This window comes from Brachionichthys hirsutus, unplaced genomic scaffold (assembly GCF_040956055.1).
Source record: "Brachionichthys hirsutus isolate HB-005 unplaced genomic scaffold, CSIRO-AGI_Bhir_v1 contig_765, whole genome shotgun sequence".
Taxonomy (NCBI): domain Eukaryota; kingdom Metazoa; phylum Chordata; class Actinopteri; order Lophiiformes; family Brachionichthyidae; genus Brachionichthys; species Brachionichthys hirsutus.
Window position 1 is genome coordinate 9,584 of NW_027180928.1, and position 15,417 is coordinate 25,000.

At 50.1% G+C, this 15,417-nt stretch overlaps 1 protein-coding gene across 1 annotated transcript; it reads right to left on the minus strand.

Annotated features, from left to right (window-relative positions):
• Positions 1-12,423: 12,423 nt before the first annotated feature.
• Positions 12,424-15,109, minus strand: LOC137916908 (BMP and activin membrane-bound inhibitor homolog). The gene is given in 5 exon segments (XM_068759865.1): positions 12,424-12,621; positions 12,623-12,745; positions 12,747-12,844; positions 13,745-14,035; positions 15,034-15,109. Coding segments are annotated over 5 exon segments (786 nt in total).
• Positions 15,110-15,417: the final 308 nt, after the last annotated feature.

Below are 15,417 nucleotides of genomic sequence, written 5' to 3' on the forward strand. Positions count from 1 at the left end.
GAAAAGATCGACCTCTGGGTTGTTCTACGAGTCTACATGTTGCAGGAATATTCTGTTCCTAAAGCTGTCAACTGCAGGGAGACAGCGGGAGACAGGGGGAGATAGGGGGAGACAGAGGGAGACAGAGGGGGACAGGGGGAGACAGTGTCACGGGGGCTGGGCCGACTGGCGCTCTAAACAGGCACAACACCGGATGCAGGTTATAGCTGGTCTTTAATGATCTGCCAGAAAACAACGACTCCAGAAGGCTCGATGACGTTGGCGAGAAGGCTCTGTAGAACCGCCACGGTGACAACAGGAAACAGGCTGTGACGGGGAGCCAAGTAGACGATGAGCACGTCGAGTCAGGTGCGCTGGGAGACGCTGACACTGGCGAGGTGCGGGGCGAAGGCCCGAGTCTTTATGGTGCGAGTGAGGAGACGAGGCCCGATTGGAATCAGCTGTGCAGGGCTGCCACTCCTGCTCCAGCTCAGCCCCGCCCCCTGCTCGTCCTGCTCCAGCTCAGACAGAGAAAACTATCAGGGAGACAGAATCATAACAGGCAGAGGGAGACAGGAGGAGATAGGGGGAGACAGAGGGAGACAGAGGAAGACAGAGGGGGACATAGGGGGACAGGGGGAGACAGGGGGAGACAGAGGGAGATAGGGAGAGGCAGAGGGAGACAGAGGGGGACATAGGGGGACAGGGGGAGACAGGGGGAGACAGAGGGAGATAGGGAGAGGCAGAGGGAGACAGAGGGGGACATAGGGGGACAGGGGGAGACAGGGGGAGACAGAGGGGGACAGGGGGAGGCAGAGGGAGACAGGAGGAGATAGGGGGAGGCAGAGGGAGACAGGAGACAAAGGGGGACAGAGGGGGACAGGGGGAGACAGGGGGAGACAGAGGGGGGGGGGGGGGGGGTGTAATGTCTGCTAACCTGTAGCTGTTGGGCTGCTCCGGGCTGCAACAGGATATGTTAATGAGCCGGCCCTCCCGCTGGGAATGTCTTCCTGTTTCTTCACTGCAACACAGTCTTTACCTGCAGTAAAGCTCCCTGCTGACCTTCCTTTCATTTTCTTCACATGCATTTGTGAAAACAGTTCGGCCAACTCCTTCGCTCTCTTCTATTCCTGGAATGGATTTGTAGTTCAATAAAATGTAGTTTATTTGTTTTCCAGGCAAAACTATTCTGATGTTGATTTTGTTTTATGTAATCATTATAGCTCTTATAGCTGACCCTTCCTCCTTCTCCTCCTCCTCTCCAAGATCGTTTTCGTCCTCCCAAATCCACATTTCAGCAAAATATGACTCCATAAATTGATTCAATTTTAATAATAATAATAATAATAACAATATTTTAGGAAACAATCTCCAAAATAGTTGGAGGGGGGGTGGATCCCAAGATACCTTGGATTGGGTCAGTCCACAAATTTACACAATGAACTCTGGAGATCAGCAAGTAATCCGATCGATCATACCCATCAATTACCATTTATCAGTGACTTAAGTATCATGTAAAAAAAAAAAAAATGCTTTAAAACCTGTGATTAATTTCTGGAAAAAGATGTTGTGGAGAAAAGAAGAGGGTCTGTAAGCGCTGCTTTATGGAGTGGGCTGGAGCTGTGATGCGTGTTGTAGCCAGCAGAAAGTAGTGGGCAGCTGGGCGTCGTTTGAGGGGGGGCTACCGTGGAGACAGACAAGCCGGGGAATGAGTTTCATTAGTGGAGCGCTCAGCAGGCTCCTGCCACTCATTCTTCCACTGGACCAGAACAACCCTGAGCTACTGAATTGTGAGGGACTCTAATGGACAACATGCAGCGCACGGCAAAAAGAATAATCACATCGACAATCAGGGTTTTAAGAGGAACCTCTTTAATAACGATCTTGGGTGGAGTTTGGAAACGCTTTTTATTATTATTTTTATTCCCTGTACAAACAGATATAATCTGTCCAAAGTTTTATATCAAAGGATTTCTACCTTAAACCCAAAGAGCGCTCTCTGCTGCCAATCACGTCCTCTGCGTTTGAAGCTAAATCACATTAGAGATGAGCAGATCAAGCCGCAGAGAAGTCGTGAGAACCGTTCTATTCCTGACATGCCGCTCAAATCTAATTGGGCATCGGCTGGGTTCTGTTTGCCAGCGCAGCCTGAGGCCCGGCGTCTTGGACCACGCTAGAACGCTCCTCATAGGGAGAGCGAGGCCTCGCCGCAGAAAGGCCAAGAGGAAATGCGGATCATTTTCCAGAATGTGGTCCCGAAGTCTTGTTTGTGCCGTTTACTGATGAGCGTAAATGTCTGATGAAAGGCTCTTGGACTCGCAGCGATGCGCAGAAATGAGTTACAAATTGTTCCTAGAGCCTATAATAAAGCTTGGATGCAGCAATTTCACTTCTAAAAGGGGCGCCCTTTCTCATGCCGTTAAGTCCCAAACTCCAAAACCGAATCATTTCCTCCGTAAAGTTGATTTGTGGCTATTTCACTTCGTCTTTAATCCACTTTACTGAATTATGATCCACACTCTGAAGGGATCGCATGCAAAACCTCCATCTTGCCAGAACAGGTTGAGGAGTGCGGTCAGAACAATCCTTCTCTTCCCAGCAGCCCGAGGACGCGAGAAGCCTGCATGTCAGCAATAATTTGTGACTCATCTGTTTCCTCTTTGGTACTTTTTTAAGTCAGGTTTTGCTCAAGGACACTAGAACAGGACACTGTCGTGGAGTTTCCGCCCCCCTGCAGCTCGAATGATCACACACGCACACACACACACACACACACACACACAGGACCTCCTGTGACAAAGTGGTCTGCATTGAGTTTAGATGAGATTAGATGCAACTTTAATGATCCTTGTGGTGAAGCCGGTATGTTGCAGCTTCACATAATTGGACACAGAGAGGATCAAATAAGATATAAACAAAAGGCTGGAGAAAACAAGGGGGCCCTGCAGAGCTGCTATTAGCAGCGCTAGCTAGTGGCCTCAGCATAGTCATGTGAAGGGAGATGAATGGAAGTTCAGTCCGTTTAATTCGATTTTTACAAGACGGTTACATGCAAAAAAAAAAAAAAAAAATTAAAGCAGCAGAGGGGAAATCGACAGTGTTTGAAATTCACGGCGATGACATCACACGTCCATGTTCACGAAAACAGGGGAACAGACGATGAACACATTCCTGGACGCTGCTGTGAGAACGGAAAGGCCCTGCCAACAGCGGATGTGCCACACCCACACACACACACTGGAAGGGGCACAGTGCCCCCCCCCCCCCTCATCCACACGCCGGAAGGCCCGCCTGAAACACACATGAACTACGGTACTCACTATTCCGACGTTACGTAAGTCCAGAGGAGGGGCCGGAGGTCAGGCGTGAGGATCTGCTGACTCGGGGCGATGTTAGTCCGTTTCCGTACGTCCGCATATCACACATGCACCTTTCAGCCCGACACTTTCCTCATGTTTATTTGTCGAAAGATAAAATCACCACACTTTAGACTCACCTCGGGAGAAAACGTCTCATGTGTGAAAGCGTTTCATGTGTGCGCGCACACACACACACACACACACACAGGAGGCATACATGAGCTTCCGTCACACACACAACGCACTGTGCTGATTTTGCAGGACTCACTGCTGCATCCCTGAAGCTGCAAGACGAGACTGTATAGCTTCTTTTGGACTCGACTTTAAATACAGCAATTTATTTTAACAGGCGGGCAATTCTCGCTGCAAGGTTTATGAGAAGCAGAGACAGTTAAACGGGCTTCGTGTTCTTTCCACTTTGCCAGACAGAGGCTCCAACACGGCACCGGCCTGCTGGTCAGTCGGCGCTCGGTGTTTACGGACTTATTAACAGCAAGGTCGGCGACGGCGTCGATCGCTCAGTGCTTCACAGAGAGGCAGCGACCGGCTCCAAGCGAGACGTGGGATGATCCTTTCCCCGCCGGCAGCACGAAGCCTCAGCTCCAGGGAACGTCATCGTGTTTGGGTCTCAGATTTGCCGGGCTGGGTTTAGAGGCGGCTCCCAGACACATCTGCAGCCGGATGAAAATCACTTTGACCTTAGAAGAGCCAGGATGGCGGGTGGATGAAGGGCTTGTTTACTTCTCAATTCATACTTCTATTATTGCCCACTGAGATTAAGCTAATTATATTAGGGCAATGTGAAAACTATTACAGATGGATTGTGGTTTATTTGTGCGTCTCTGGTTGGATGAGCTCAATAAATCGCTCTCGGTTTTTATTTTAGCTCCAAGCTAAAACCAGCCGGCTGCACTCCGACAAAAGCTGCCGACAAACGACACTTTGATGTTATTTTACTTATGAAAGCAACAAGAATCCACGTCAAACTGAGCGTAACATTCTTCTTTTAAGCTTTCAAATAAAAAGAACAACAACTCATATGTACATCAATACATATGTATAAATAATCTATTATATATTTTAGCATGTGAGTGTTGTTTGGTGCAGCTAAGGATATATCACAGGTCAAATCCAACCAGTCCCAGGCCGGGCCGTGCCCCCCCCCCCCTGTCATCCAAATGGGACAGGAGTTAAGCCAGTGCTTCCTGTCTGACTGCAGGGCTCTCAGGTTCCACCTCTGGTCTAAATTACATGTGTCTGTCCCAGACTGCCACACGAACCCTCGTCTTTCCACCCTCCACCCCATGCCCACGTCCCTCTGTAACTACCCCCCCACCCCACCCCCCACCCCCCACCCCAACGCAAGGGCTGGGAAGAGTACCAGATACACTTGTCAAGTGGAGTCTTAGGAGAACGTTGCTGTTGATTCATTTCAGTGGAGGGTAAAGTAAAGCGTTAAAACTCCGCTTAAAGGACCGATTGGGCTTCGCATTGTCTGTCCTGATACTGTACGCACCAGCCACGTGAGGACGCAAGGTGTGGTCTGGCCTTCTCGCAACACCTTGGGTAACTTTGCGCAGAAAATAAGAATAATCCTTGCTTTGTACAAACTCAATATTGTCTGAAGTAAAGTTCAGATAAGATGGGATGCAAACTTTCACAGTGGGAGGTGTATAAACATAAAGTGTGCTTCTGTCTGCACCATTTTCCTCTCATATTTTTAAATGTATCGATGTGTCTGATGAAACCCGTAGCGAAACACAAACGTTTTTACAAAAGTGAAAAGCTTTTTAAATCAGCCCCATCAGGGATGTCAACCACAGGCACGATCGATTTTTAGTTATTCATATATTTAAAAAAAAAACTTCTGGATCTTTGAAAATATGTAGCTTGTTAGCTTTGCCAATAGCGTTATGCCAATCAGCGATGTCATCAGTGGCCAACCAATCAGCACTCTTCTACTACACCAGTAGTACCTCTGAAGCTTTTTTAAAATCACATCCATCCAAAAAAAACCATTTTCAGGTTTCCGAATAGACATTTATATATTTAAAAAGATTATGACTACTAAAGAAAAGGAAACACAAAACAATGGAATGGTTAATTAAATGTTAAACAACAAACGGGTGGATGTCAGACGATCTCTTGTGTGTTTGCTGTTTCCCCTGTCCTCACCCGGCCCCACCCGTCTGGCTGCAGACTGCAACGGTGTTGGGGAGACAGCCTTAATCTCACTTCTCACTCTTAATGCCCCACAGATGAGGGACACCAGCATCACATCTACCACACAAGACGCTTGTGGCTTCTGCTCTGTGCCGGGCCGGGCCGGGCCGGGCCGGGTGAGCGGCGGCGGGCTGAAACCAGAGGAGAGAAGTGGCGAGCATTGAGGAGCCAAGCAGGGAAGTAAAGCAGCAGTAAAAGCATTTTCCTGTACGCCCCCGTAGGGGAATCAAAGGGGCAGAGGAGTGGGGGATGGGGGGTGGGAGGAAGGGATTATCACAACGATCTCTTAAGGGGAGGGCTTTAATGTTAAAAAGGTTAGGGCGGCCACATAACCTCCCACACTGAGAAAGGAGAGCAAATGAAATCCAGAGCTTCTGCTTCCAGGCTGCTGCTTATGGAATTATAAAGAAAGGCAATGGAAATGTGTTGTTATGTTTAATTCAGCATGTCTCAAAGCAAATCAAATTACAAAATAAAATGTGATTCGCATTAACGTGGAAGAAGAGAGAGAAAAGGCCACTGGAGATGGATAAACAAGAGCGGCGGATGTCTTACCCTAATGCCCCAGACGACGGCTTTTAAATGTTCTTTTGTCGGTTGATCTCATGAATCGAGTTAGAATGGGCTTCTTTTGGCTCCGGGGCAGAGGGGGGGGGCTGCTAGATATGATCTCCAGCATGGCCTTTGCATGCACAGGGTGCGCTTTAACAACAATGGTTCATCTGAGAGCCCGTAAACATGTGCCTGGGACCTTGACCCCGGCAGTAAACAGTCTTTCCACCTGATGATGAAGCGCAGAACTGGACCCGACACACGAGAGGCCTGTTGCTTCTCCATTCATACAGACAGAGGAGTTTTATATATCCTCCGGAGACCCAGCCCGCTAGCATGTCCTCTGGAGTGGACGTCTGTCCATTACAGAGGACGCATGTCAGCGGGCTGGGTCTCCGGAGGATATATATTTTATCTACTACAACAAATTAAAGCTGCCGCTGATCACATCCATGTTCCCTGCAGGAACGTACCATTGAACGACTCTGTGATCGCCCAACTTGAAACAAGAGAGTTAGTGTTACCCGACGCTGGTATTTCCCGTTAGTTCTCAGTCATAAAAACATGCATGAGCTACATGCACTACTGGAGTTTGGGCCGTGTTCCCTGCAGGGTGCCTCCTTATTACCGGTTTAGTGAGGAGCAGGCGGAGGAAGTTCCTGTTTGCTTTGCTTGACCTGTCCCAAAGGCCCCCAAAGACAAGCCCGCATATATATATATATCTGGAGGTCAATGCCCCCCCCCCCCCCCATATGTCTTGCAGGAAGGTATGTTTAAAGCCATCATGCAGGTCTGTGAGTCTCCCCAGCAGCTTCATGCTCGGAGCTTCACACCGAGAAGGACACGAGGCGACTTAATGCCGAAACCGCCGGCTTCACTGGAACGGCCTCGAAAAACGTCCAGAGCGCCACAGCGCAAAGAAACGTGTCCTGCCCCACAAGCACCCCCCCCCCCCCACCCCCCACCCCCCTGGATTTAGGCTGACCCTGGAGGGCTTTAGGTGGCTGCCTCTACAGAAAGGCCAGATAAGCAGAGGAGCTGCTGTTTATCTCTACGCGCTCTGCTTTCCAAACAGGACACGATTAGAGCACGCACAGGCCCGGAGGCGGGCCCGGAGGCGGGCCCGGAGGCGGGCCCAGAGGCGGGCCCAGAACCAACTGATGAACTAAGTAGACCTTTGGGATGGACGAGGCTCTTTGCTGATTAAGACATCTGACTGATGACCCTCTGTGTGGGGGTAAAAAAATACACTGGTCACACTGCTTAAACTACTTTACACAAGAGTGTGCAAATCTTTCTTTGCAGAGCACCAAACATTTGGGCTGCAACAGTCATTGCACTGCAAACAGGAAGCAGCCATTCACAGTAAACGAGGTAGTTTAGGTAGTAAATGACTTCATCGTGTCACTTCAAATTTTATTGAAGGAAGAAAGGATTTGAAACTTAAATACAGACAAGAATTTTACATCTAGAAATGTGCTGCATGCTGGGAAGAACTCTAAAAAAAAGATATTTTCATCCATCCATTAATTTATGCAAGTACCTGTATTTTCTTACTTTATCATGATTAATCACATCTGATTACTGCCACCACTCTTAATAATAATAAATACTTTCTTACTTTATTTAAACTCCCTCAAAAACCCATGCAAATACATGCTTTTTCTCTTCAGGCTCTATGGCTTCCTCCTACGGTCCAAGTCATGCAAACACCACACAGAATGGCCCTGCCTTTGGATTCAAACCCAGAACCTTCTTACTGTGGTGGGGAGTCCAATAGTGCACCAGATGCTCACCTCAGTAAAATAAACAGATCACATGAGCTCATAAAACGCTCACATAAAACTCTCCCGTTAGATAAGCCTGATAAGGAAATAAAGTTCTTCAGATGATCATTTAAACTGGGTTTTAATTACTTCAAATAAAGACAAATGAAAATGCACTAAATTCTGTCACTTCTTCCTGTTAAAAATGAGTAACTGATCCGGTTAAATTCGATTCAATGGGGCCAGATCATAACAGAAGGTTATCTCAAGGCACTTTACAGGTGTAGCAGGGAAAGACAGAACCCAACTTGTCCCACGAGAGCAAGCGCTTTGACAACAGAGGCAAGGAGCAACTTCCTTTTAACAGGCAGAAACCTTGAACAGAACCTAAGACCGGTTGGGTTGAGGAGGAGAGAGAGGAAGAGAGAGCACACAACTATACGGGGAATAGAGAGGAATCAGCGACAAATGTGTTTCTAAAATGTGAATAGCCGGATGGAGCCCAGCGTCTGAGAATCTGAGACGATGCCTTCCTGTGTCCGTGTGAGATTAGATTTAAAGGTTTCAGCTGGAAGGCCGGCTTCATCTCGCCACAACCGTGTGTTATTTTATAGCACTTCCTAAACTCTGACTGTGAGTTTAGCTTCGCTTACACGGAGGCATTATCAGGAAGACATAAGCGTCTCTGCTTTCCGCGCCGTAATCCCCGGGATCCACGCTCACAATGGACGCGGATCAGAGCCGGCCAGCTCGCATCGGGTCCCCGAGGCCACGCTGCCAGCTCAAGGTGCACATTTCTGTTAGGTAGACAAGCCTGGCCCACTTCCAGACCGAATTGCTTTGTGGGGGCCATTGTTCGCCGTCCTTACCACGCACGCAGCCTTGAGGGAGAACGCCACACCCCGGGATACCTTTACGCCTGCTCCAGATCCGTGTTATTAAGTGTTCATTCATGCACGTTTGGTCTGGACCACGAGTCGGTACTGATCCACGCCGACTTCCTGCAAACCGTGCAACAAGCTGACAGGTCATTTATGTCATCGTCAGGACCTGCGTGGAAAATAAAACTCTGGTGGCTGACAGATGTTTATGCAGCATTTGTATATTTATTTAGTTCTCCTGTGTCAAGCTGACATAACTCATCGTGGGAGTTATTCGACTGTAATCTGTTACATGTTACGGGAAAGAAAGGGAGTGCTCCTGTGCAGTAACGACTTTATTGGGGCTTATTATTGCGTGATTGGTCAAATCACGCCTGCAAACCTCCAGCTGGCGTACGTAATGTGTTGTGAAAGGATGTGTGGCCGAGTGCGGGATCCCACTGGTGTCTTTGGGTGGGTGCTGACCCTCAGCCAAAAGACGGGGGGGGCCACTGAGGAAGTGGGCCCGCACCTGACAGTCTCATCAGCGCTGAGGTCTAGACTTGTGCGTGATGTGAAACATTTTGTTTGCACGTTCCTGCTGGAATCCCCTCTTTTCAGAGAATAACAAAACGTCTTTGCTATTTACAGATGTTGACTTTTAGTCTTGTCTGTCCTGCAAACATTCCCAACATTATTACTTTTTCTTTTGGGGCAGATTTATATCTAAATGCTAACAACACACTGGAGTAAATGTTTAGATGGGGAGTGGGAGGGGGGGGGGGCATGAGGACATGCACTAAAGCTGTAGTTTTATCCAGTGGAAGGAAATGAATTGCCTAAATATTTAGATCACGTCTTATCCCAGTTGATGTCCGTCATCAGGAGTTACGCTGCAAGTCGTGCAGATTTTTCTATTAAAAGTCCAGAATTTCTTGTTTTTTGTCCCCCAGGACAAAAAGTTGTGTTTATTTTCTGGAGCGTCTCTATTTGTTTGTGTTTGGGGGACATGTAAGCAACATTCAAGTATCAGTGATATGACCAACGCTGGCAACAGCAGGGAAGCGTGTCTTAGCATGCTTTCACAATAACTGTTAGATGTTTACTTTTTTTTATTTAATATATAAATCAAATCTGAGCTTTCTGAAACACAATTTATGTGTAATAATCCTTTTAAAGGAATATAAGGAGGATAACACTGTGATCAGTTGCAACATAACTGCCAGTTGAATTCCCTCCGTCTCTCCCTAACTACATGAGTTGACATATTTGACATTTGGCAATTAAAAAGTTGGAAAAAGGAAGCTAGCTTGGATTTCTCTCCCTAAAATCCTACTTTTAAGCACGCAGGACCATCTACAATAATGGCACAGAGAAGAGTGCCGATTATCTGCCATTTACTCCATTAATAAAAGCATCATTAGACATTAATTCAACACATGTGTGAACATGGATTCAAACAGAAATAAAAACAGACTCCATGCGTCCCCAGCCCAACGGAGTGGCTTTGAGTTTAGAGAGGCCTGTTGGTGCGTCCATCACGGAGCTCAGGTGTTAACAGGCTCCATGTGTTCACATGTTGTTGTACATGAGGCTTGCAGGCCTGTCTGCATCATTATGAGTGAAGGAACACAGATGGAGTGGGGGGGGGGCACCTCATGGGTTGAAATACCTGCATGTTGTTAGCCCTCAGGAATGTCCCCCACCTGAGGATGGAGGGACGTTCCAGTCTGCATGTCAAAGGAGACAAAGTTGGAAAGGGAGCTAAAATGATAGCATGAATAGGAATCCACGATGGGGAGGGGGGGGCATCTTGGAAACAAATTGGGGCTCTGGGTCAGACAGCTCATTCAATTTGCATGTGAATACAAAAAGCTTGACCACCTAGCGCTGCACCAAACGGCTGATGCTAATGGACGCCGCCGTTTGCCCCTGGATGTTGCTGAGAAAGGAGTCCGTCCAGCCAGGGCAGCAGATGGGAGCGTGGCGTGTGGCGTGTGTGTGTGTGGTTTGGCCTACATAGTGCACAAAGCAGCTACACACAGAAGGTGTGTGTGTGTGTGTGTGTGTGTCTCATTGCCTTTATCTAACGGGTTTTCTCCTCGTATAATGATTGAAAACAAACACGGCGACGCATTTGAAGCTCGCGTGTTGTGATTTCCTCACCTGACACCCACAGGTGAGCCAGCGACGCGGAATCAGGCTAAATGAAACAGCAGTCACATTAGGCGGGCCAAAGAGAGGACATTGTTATTATTACGAGGGTAATAGTCCTGGGGGAGGCCCCCCCAGTCCCGCTAATGCAAGCTGCTGCTAAGTGGTTAGTTGCTAATAGTGTTTTCCTGTCCTCCTAATGGAAAGAAAGGGTCAGCGCAGAGACACGCAGTCGTTCGCTGAAGTGGACCTCAACTTTAGAGGATGTCTTGCATCTGTTACCACGGCGACTGGTGGTGAAATGAACTTTTCAACCCGGTCCGGCTCTGCGTGACGCACACACGGCAAACCATTACACCTCACTGTGACATTCGGACGTAGAAATGTAAATATTCAGCAGGAGTTTAGAAACTCTTGACAAAAGCGCTCGACGGAAATGCAACCCAAACTGAGACGAATCAAGCGCGCACCATTCCGGACTGTTGCACTTATTAGTGATCAGTTCTCCTTCAGATTGGCTCAGGAGCGCTGCCGCTCGCAGGACGAAGCCGGGAGAGAGAGAGAGAAAAAGCATTTTGTTTTATTTGAAGACGAAAGCCTGACCTCTGACCTCCGGAGAGGGTTCGAGAACGACTGACTGATGTAACGGCCTCGCCATGAAGCAAGGCCTCCTGTCCCCAGCACACCAAGGCTGGACTACGGCGTGGCGCGCGCGCACACACACACACACCTCGCTACTTGCGCTGGATGCTTTTGAGTCGCTCCTTTATTTGTGACGTTACAGGGAAAATAAAATAAACCACAAGAACAAATCGTCAAATAAATAAAAAGTCATTTTAATGGAAGTTTCTTTCACACTCACAATCAAGCTTATGGTCTGATCACACACACACACACACACAGAGAGAGAGAGAGAGAGAGAGAGAGGCATGTTGGACATTCACCCAAAACAAGACACACGCCAGTCAGGTTCATCAGACAAAAATAGATATATATATATATACTTTAAATCTTTACAATAAGCTTGAACTTGAATCAGGAAAACGTACACGGAGGAGTTTTCACACTTAACAGTCAAACACTGGATTTTGTTTTCTCCTCAAAAGTCTTTTTTTTTGTACCCTGGTGTCAGTGTAAAATCTTGTTTGAAGCAACGACAACTTTCATCTTTTTTTTTTCCTTTTTCTTTACAAATGTGCAAATAAGACAGATTTGGAATCCTTCAGCGCTCAGTGTCCAAAGTCCAGGATCCTCGGGAGCGGCGGCGGCGGCGGAGCTCCCCCCAGCCCCCCCCCCCCGCCTCAGTCCTGCCCTCTCAAGTTTAAATACAGCTCCTCGTTGCTTCGCCTTTCATTTTCAAGTAAAGTGCTCCTCTAGCAAAAACCACACGCCATCAGCTCAGTCCTCTCTGGTTTAAATAAAACTGAAAAACACAAACCCAAAAGTCCACCGGACAAAGAAAAAAAAAAAAAGAAACATGGGGAATGTCTTCTGAAGTTGAAACGCAAAAGGCCGGCGTCTCGGCGGGAGTCATACGAACTCCAGCTTGCCGTGGCCGCTGTACATCCCCCAGTGCACCAGAGACAGGAGCTTGTCGCCGCCCGGGTCGGCCTGCCTCATCTTGTCGCAGGTCAGGCAGCAGTTCTCGTGGCCCGTGACGGGCACCATGCACTCCAGGTCCAGCTTGGCCACGTGGCCCTTCTTGGTGTGGTGGCCGTGGAAGCTGTAAGTGGAGCCGCGACAGCATCTGCTGCCGCTGATCCTGCAGCCGCTTGTTCTCGCTGCGCAGCATTCGCAGCGCCAGCATGATGAGCAGCACCAGGATCAGGCCGCCGGCGATGGGGACGGCGATCAACCGCCGCCCGGAACCACACCTCTTTGGCCGAGGCCAGCTCCTGCACCCGGGTCACCAGGTGCCTGCTGCCGCCGTCCGGCTGGTACCGGCCGTGATCTGCACAGAGAGAAGCGTCTGCTTAACTGCGTGTGTGTGCGTGCGTGCGTGCGTGCGTGTGCGTGCGTGCGTGCGTGTGTGCGCGTGCGGCGTGCGTGCGTGCGTGTGTGTGCGTGTGCCCCCGCCGCACATTGATTTACGTTGCAGGGAAGGTTCTTCCGGGGACGCGTGCATCCCAACGAGAAGCTTTCACAGGGCTGCGTTTTGCTCCAGCCGGAGAGGAAAGAAATGAAAGACAGGCGCCGGGGAGGAAGTGGGCGAGGAAGAGAGCGAGGGAGAGAGCGAGGGAGAGAGCGAGGGCAAATACACACGAGTCACCCCGTCCCGACTGTGGCGCCAGGTATTAATTTGAGCTAATAAAACTAACGTCTGATCTGCTCAGGATCGCAACGCCCCCCCCCCCCCCCCCCTCTCTCGTCTCTGTGCACCTTTTCATAACTCTCGGAGCTCGTAGTTCTGCCCGACACACGGACCGGTCGGGGGGGGGAACGTTCCAACTCGGGAGGAAAATAACACGGAACACGCATAACGTTCCAACTCGGTAACACGGAACACGCATAATAATAAAGAGGAAACATCTGATCTCCGTCCAAGTGCTTCAGGTTAAACTGGCTGCTCCCTGTCGTCCCGAGCAACAGAGCTGGAGCCCATTAAAAGTCAAATTGAAGTTCTGCAAAGCTGTGAAGTAAAAAACGAGACGGGGGGGGGGGGGGGGCAAAGGGGGCTCTGCATGTCCATAAACAGCAGAGTGTTTGAAGACGCCTACAAGTTCAACCTCCGGAACAGGAAGCAGGAAGCAGGAAACGTTGACTATTTAAATCATATTTCAGTGTTGGAGGGGGAGGGGGGGGGGGGGGGGGGTGCAGCGATTCAGTGCTGGGGGGGGGGTTCTGCCGTTACCTGTCGAGTCCCTGGTGTGCGCCAGGTCGTGCAGGCCTCTGTAGTTGCACATGTCGTCATGGCAGCAGTCCAGCGCCGCGGCCGACGCCCCGCTGAGGACGTCCACGCTCCTCGAGCCGCCGCCGCCGCCGCCGCAGACGCCGCCGGCGACGGGGTCCAGGCACCCGTGGGTGAGGGGGGAGTTGGCACTGAGCGGGTCCAGGACCTTGGTGAAGCAGGCGTTCAGCTCCGACTTGCACATGTATCCCGTGGCGACGCAGTGGGGCGCGTCGCAGTAGCACCTTATTTCTCCTGGGGAAGGATGGAGGGGGGGGGGGTAAAAAGGGGTTAAAGAAAGCTACCCGTTTTATCGCCTCCACGGCAAGTCGTGATCTCTGATTGGTCCGAGCCGCTCGAGGGTCGAAGAAGAAGAAGCCAGGATCACAGCCCCCCCCCCCCCTCCTGTTCAGTGGTCCCCTCTCCAGGTGTTTGCTCACAATAAACAGGTAAACGTTAAACACCTCGTGGGACCGTTTCTCCCCTTCTTCAGGATTTCATTAAGGAGATCCCCAATGTGCCCCCCCCCCCTTAATGTCTGCTTTATAGAACAGGAGCCCTTTGAACCTTATAATTATCGGTTTGTCAGTTTCTTTCAAGCCAGAAGGAACGCCGTGAAGCGGCGGGGACGGGAGCGGAGCAGGAGCCGGGCTCCTCCCGGGTTGCACGCGAGGCTTTACTTGTGGTCGGGGGGGCCCCCGAGGTCCCGTCTGAAGAGCTTCCAGCAACCTTATCATTACTTCTGCCCCCCCCATTACCTCATCCCAAACCAAGCCCGGTTTTAAAAGCATCAATCTGGGTGACGGAGCAAAAAAACTTTACCTCCATTTGTTTAACTTCTAATTAAAGTGTTTTTCACCATCTTCCTGCCCTCGGGGGGGGGGGGGGGGGGTGAAGTCGATCCAAACTTCACTGCTGTTTGGATCGACTGCATCTTTATACGAGGAGCTCATTCATCAGATCAGGGGGTCCCTCCCCCCCCCCCCCCCCGGGCTGATGCTGGGGGAGGAACAGGCTCAGGCTTTTATGAATGGCAGCTTCCAATCCGAGGTAAGATGAAGACAGCAGCCAATAAACAACCCGATCAATAAAGGGGGGGGGCTCCAGGAGTCTGGGTATGTCCGATCCAAAGGAATCTAGTTTAAATAAAGTTAAAACTAGAAAATCAAGTTAGTGTGGCCGCAGAGCGGAGTCCCCGGATGATTCGGATCGCGTTAATCCGAATAGCGCGTCGCGCTGATCCGGTCTCGTACCTTTGGTGAGGAGAACCGCCATGGCGCAGAGCTCCAGCTGCAGCCAGATGGAACCGAACCCGGACTGGCGATCCATTTACAGCCGGATGGTGGTCGTCGTTAATCCGCGCGGGGGGGGGCACGAGAAAGAGGCTCACATGGAGCTGAACGGGAGGCAGCCCGCGGTCCTCAGTGCGGGGGGGGGGCGGAGAAGTAGCAGAAATCCTCCCGAGCGTTTCCTCTCCCGCATGGAGACGCACAAATTCACCGATCTGACTCCTTAAAGGCGGTCCGACACCAAAGGGGTCTCCTCCCCGGTAAGACAAGGAACGAGACCGCGTCGTCTCCGGTCCCGGCGCAGCATCACCGGAAGCTACCGGAGGAAAGGTGCTCCTGGAACCGAGC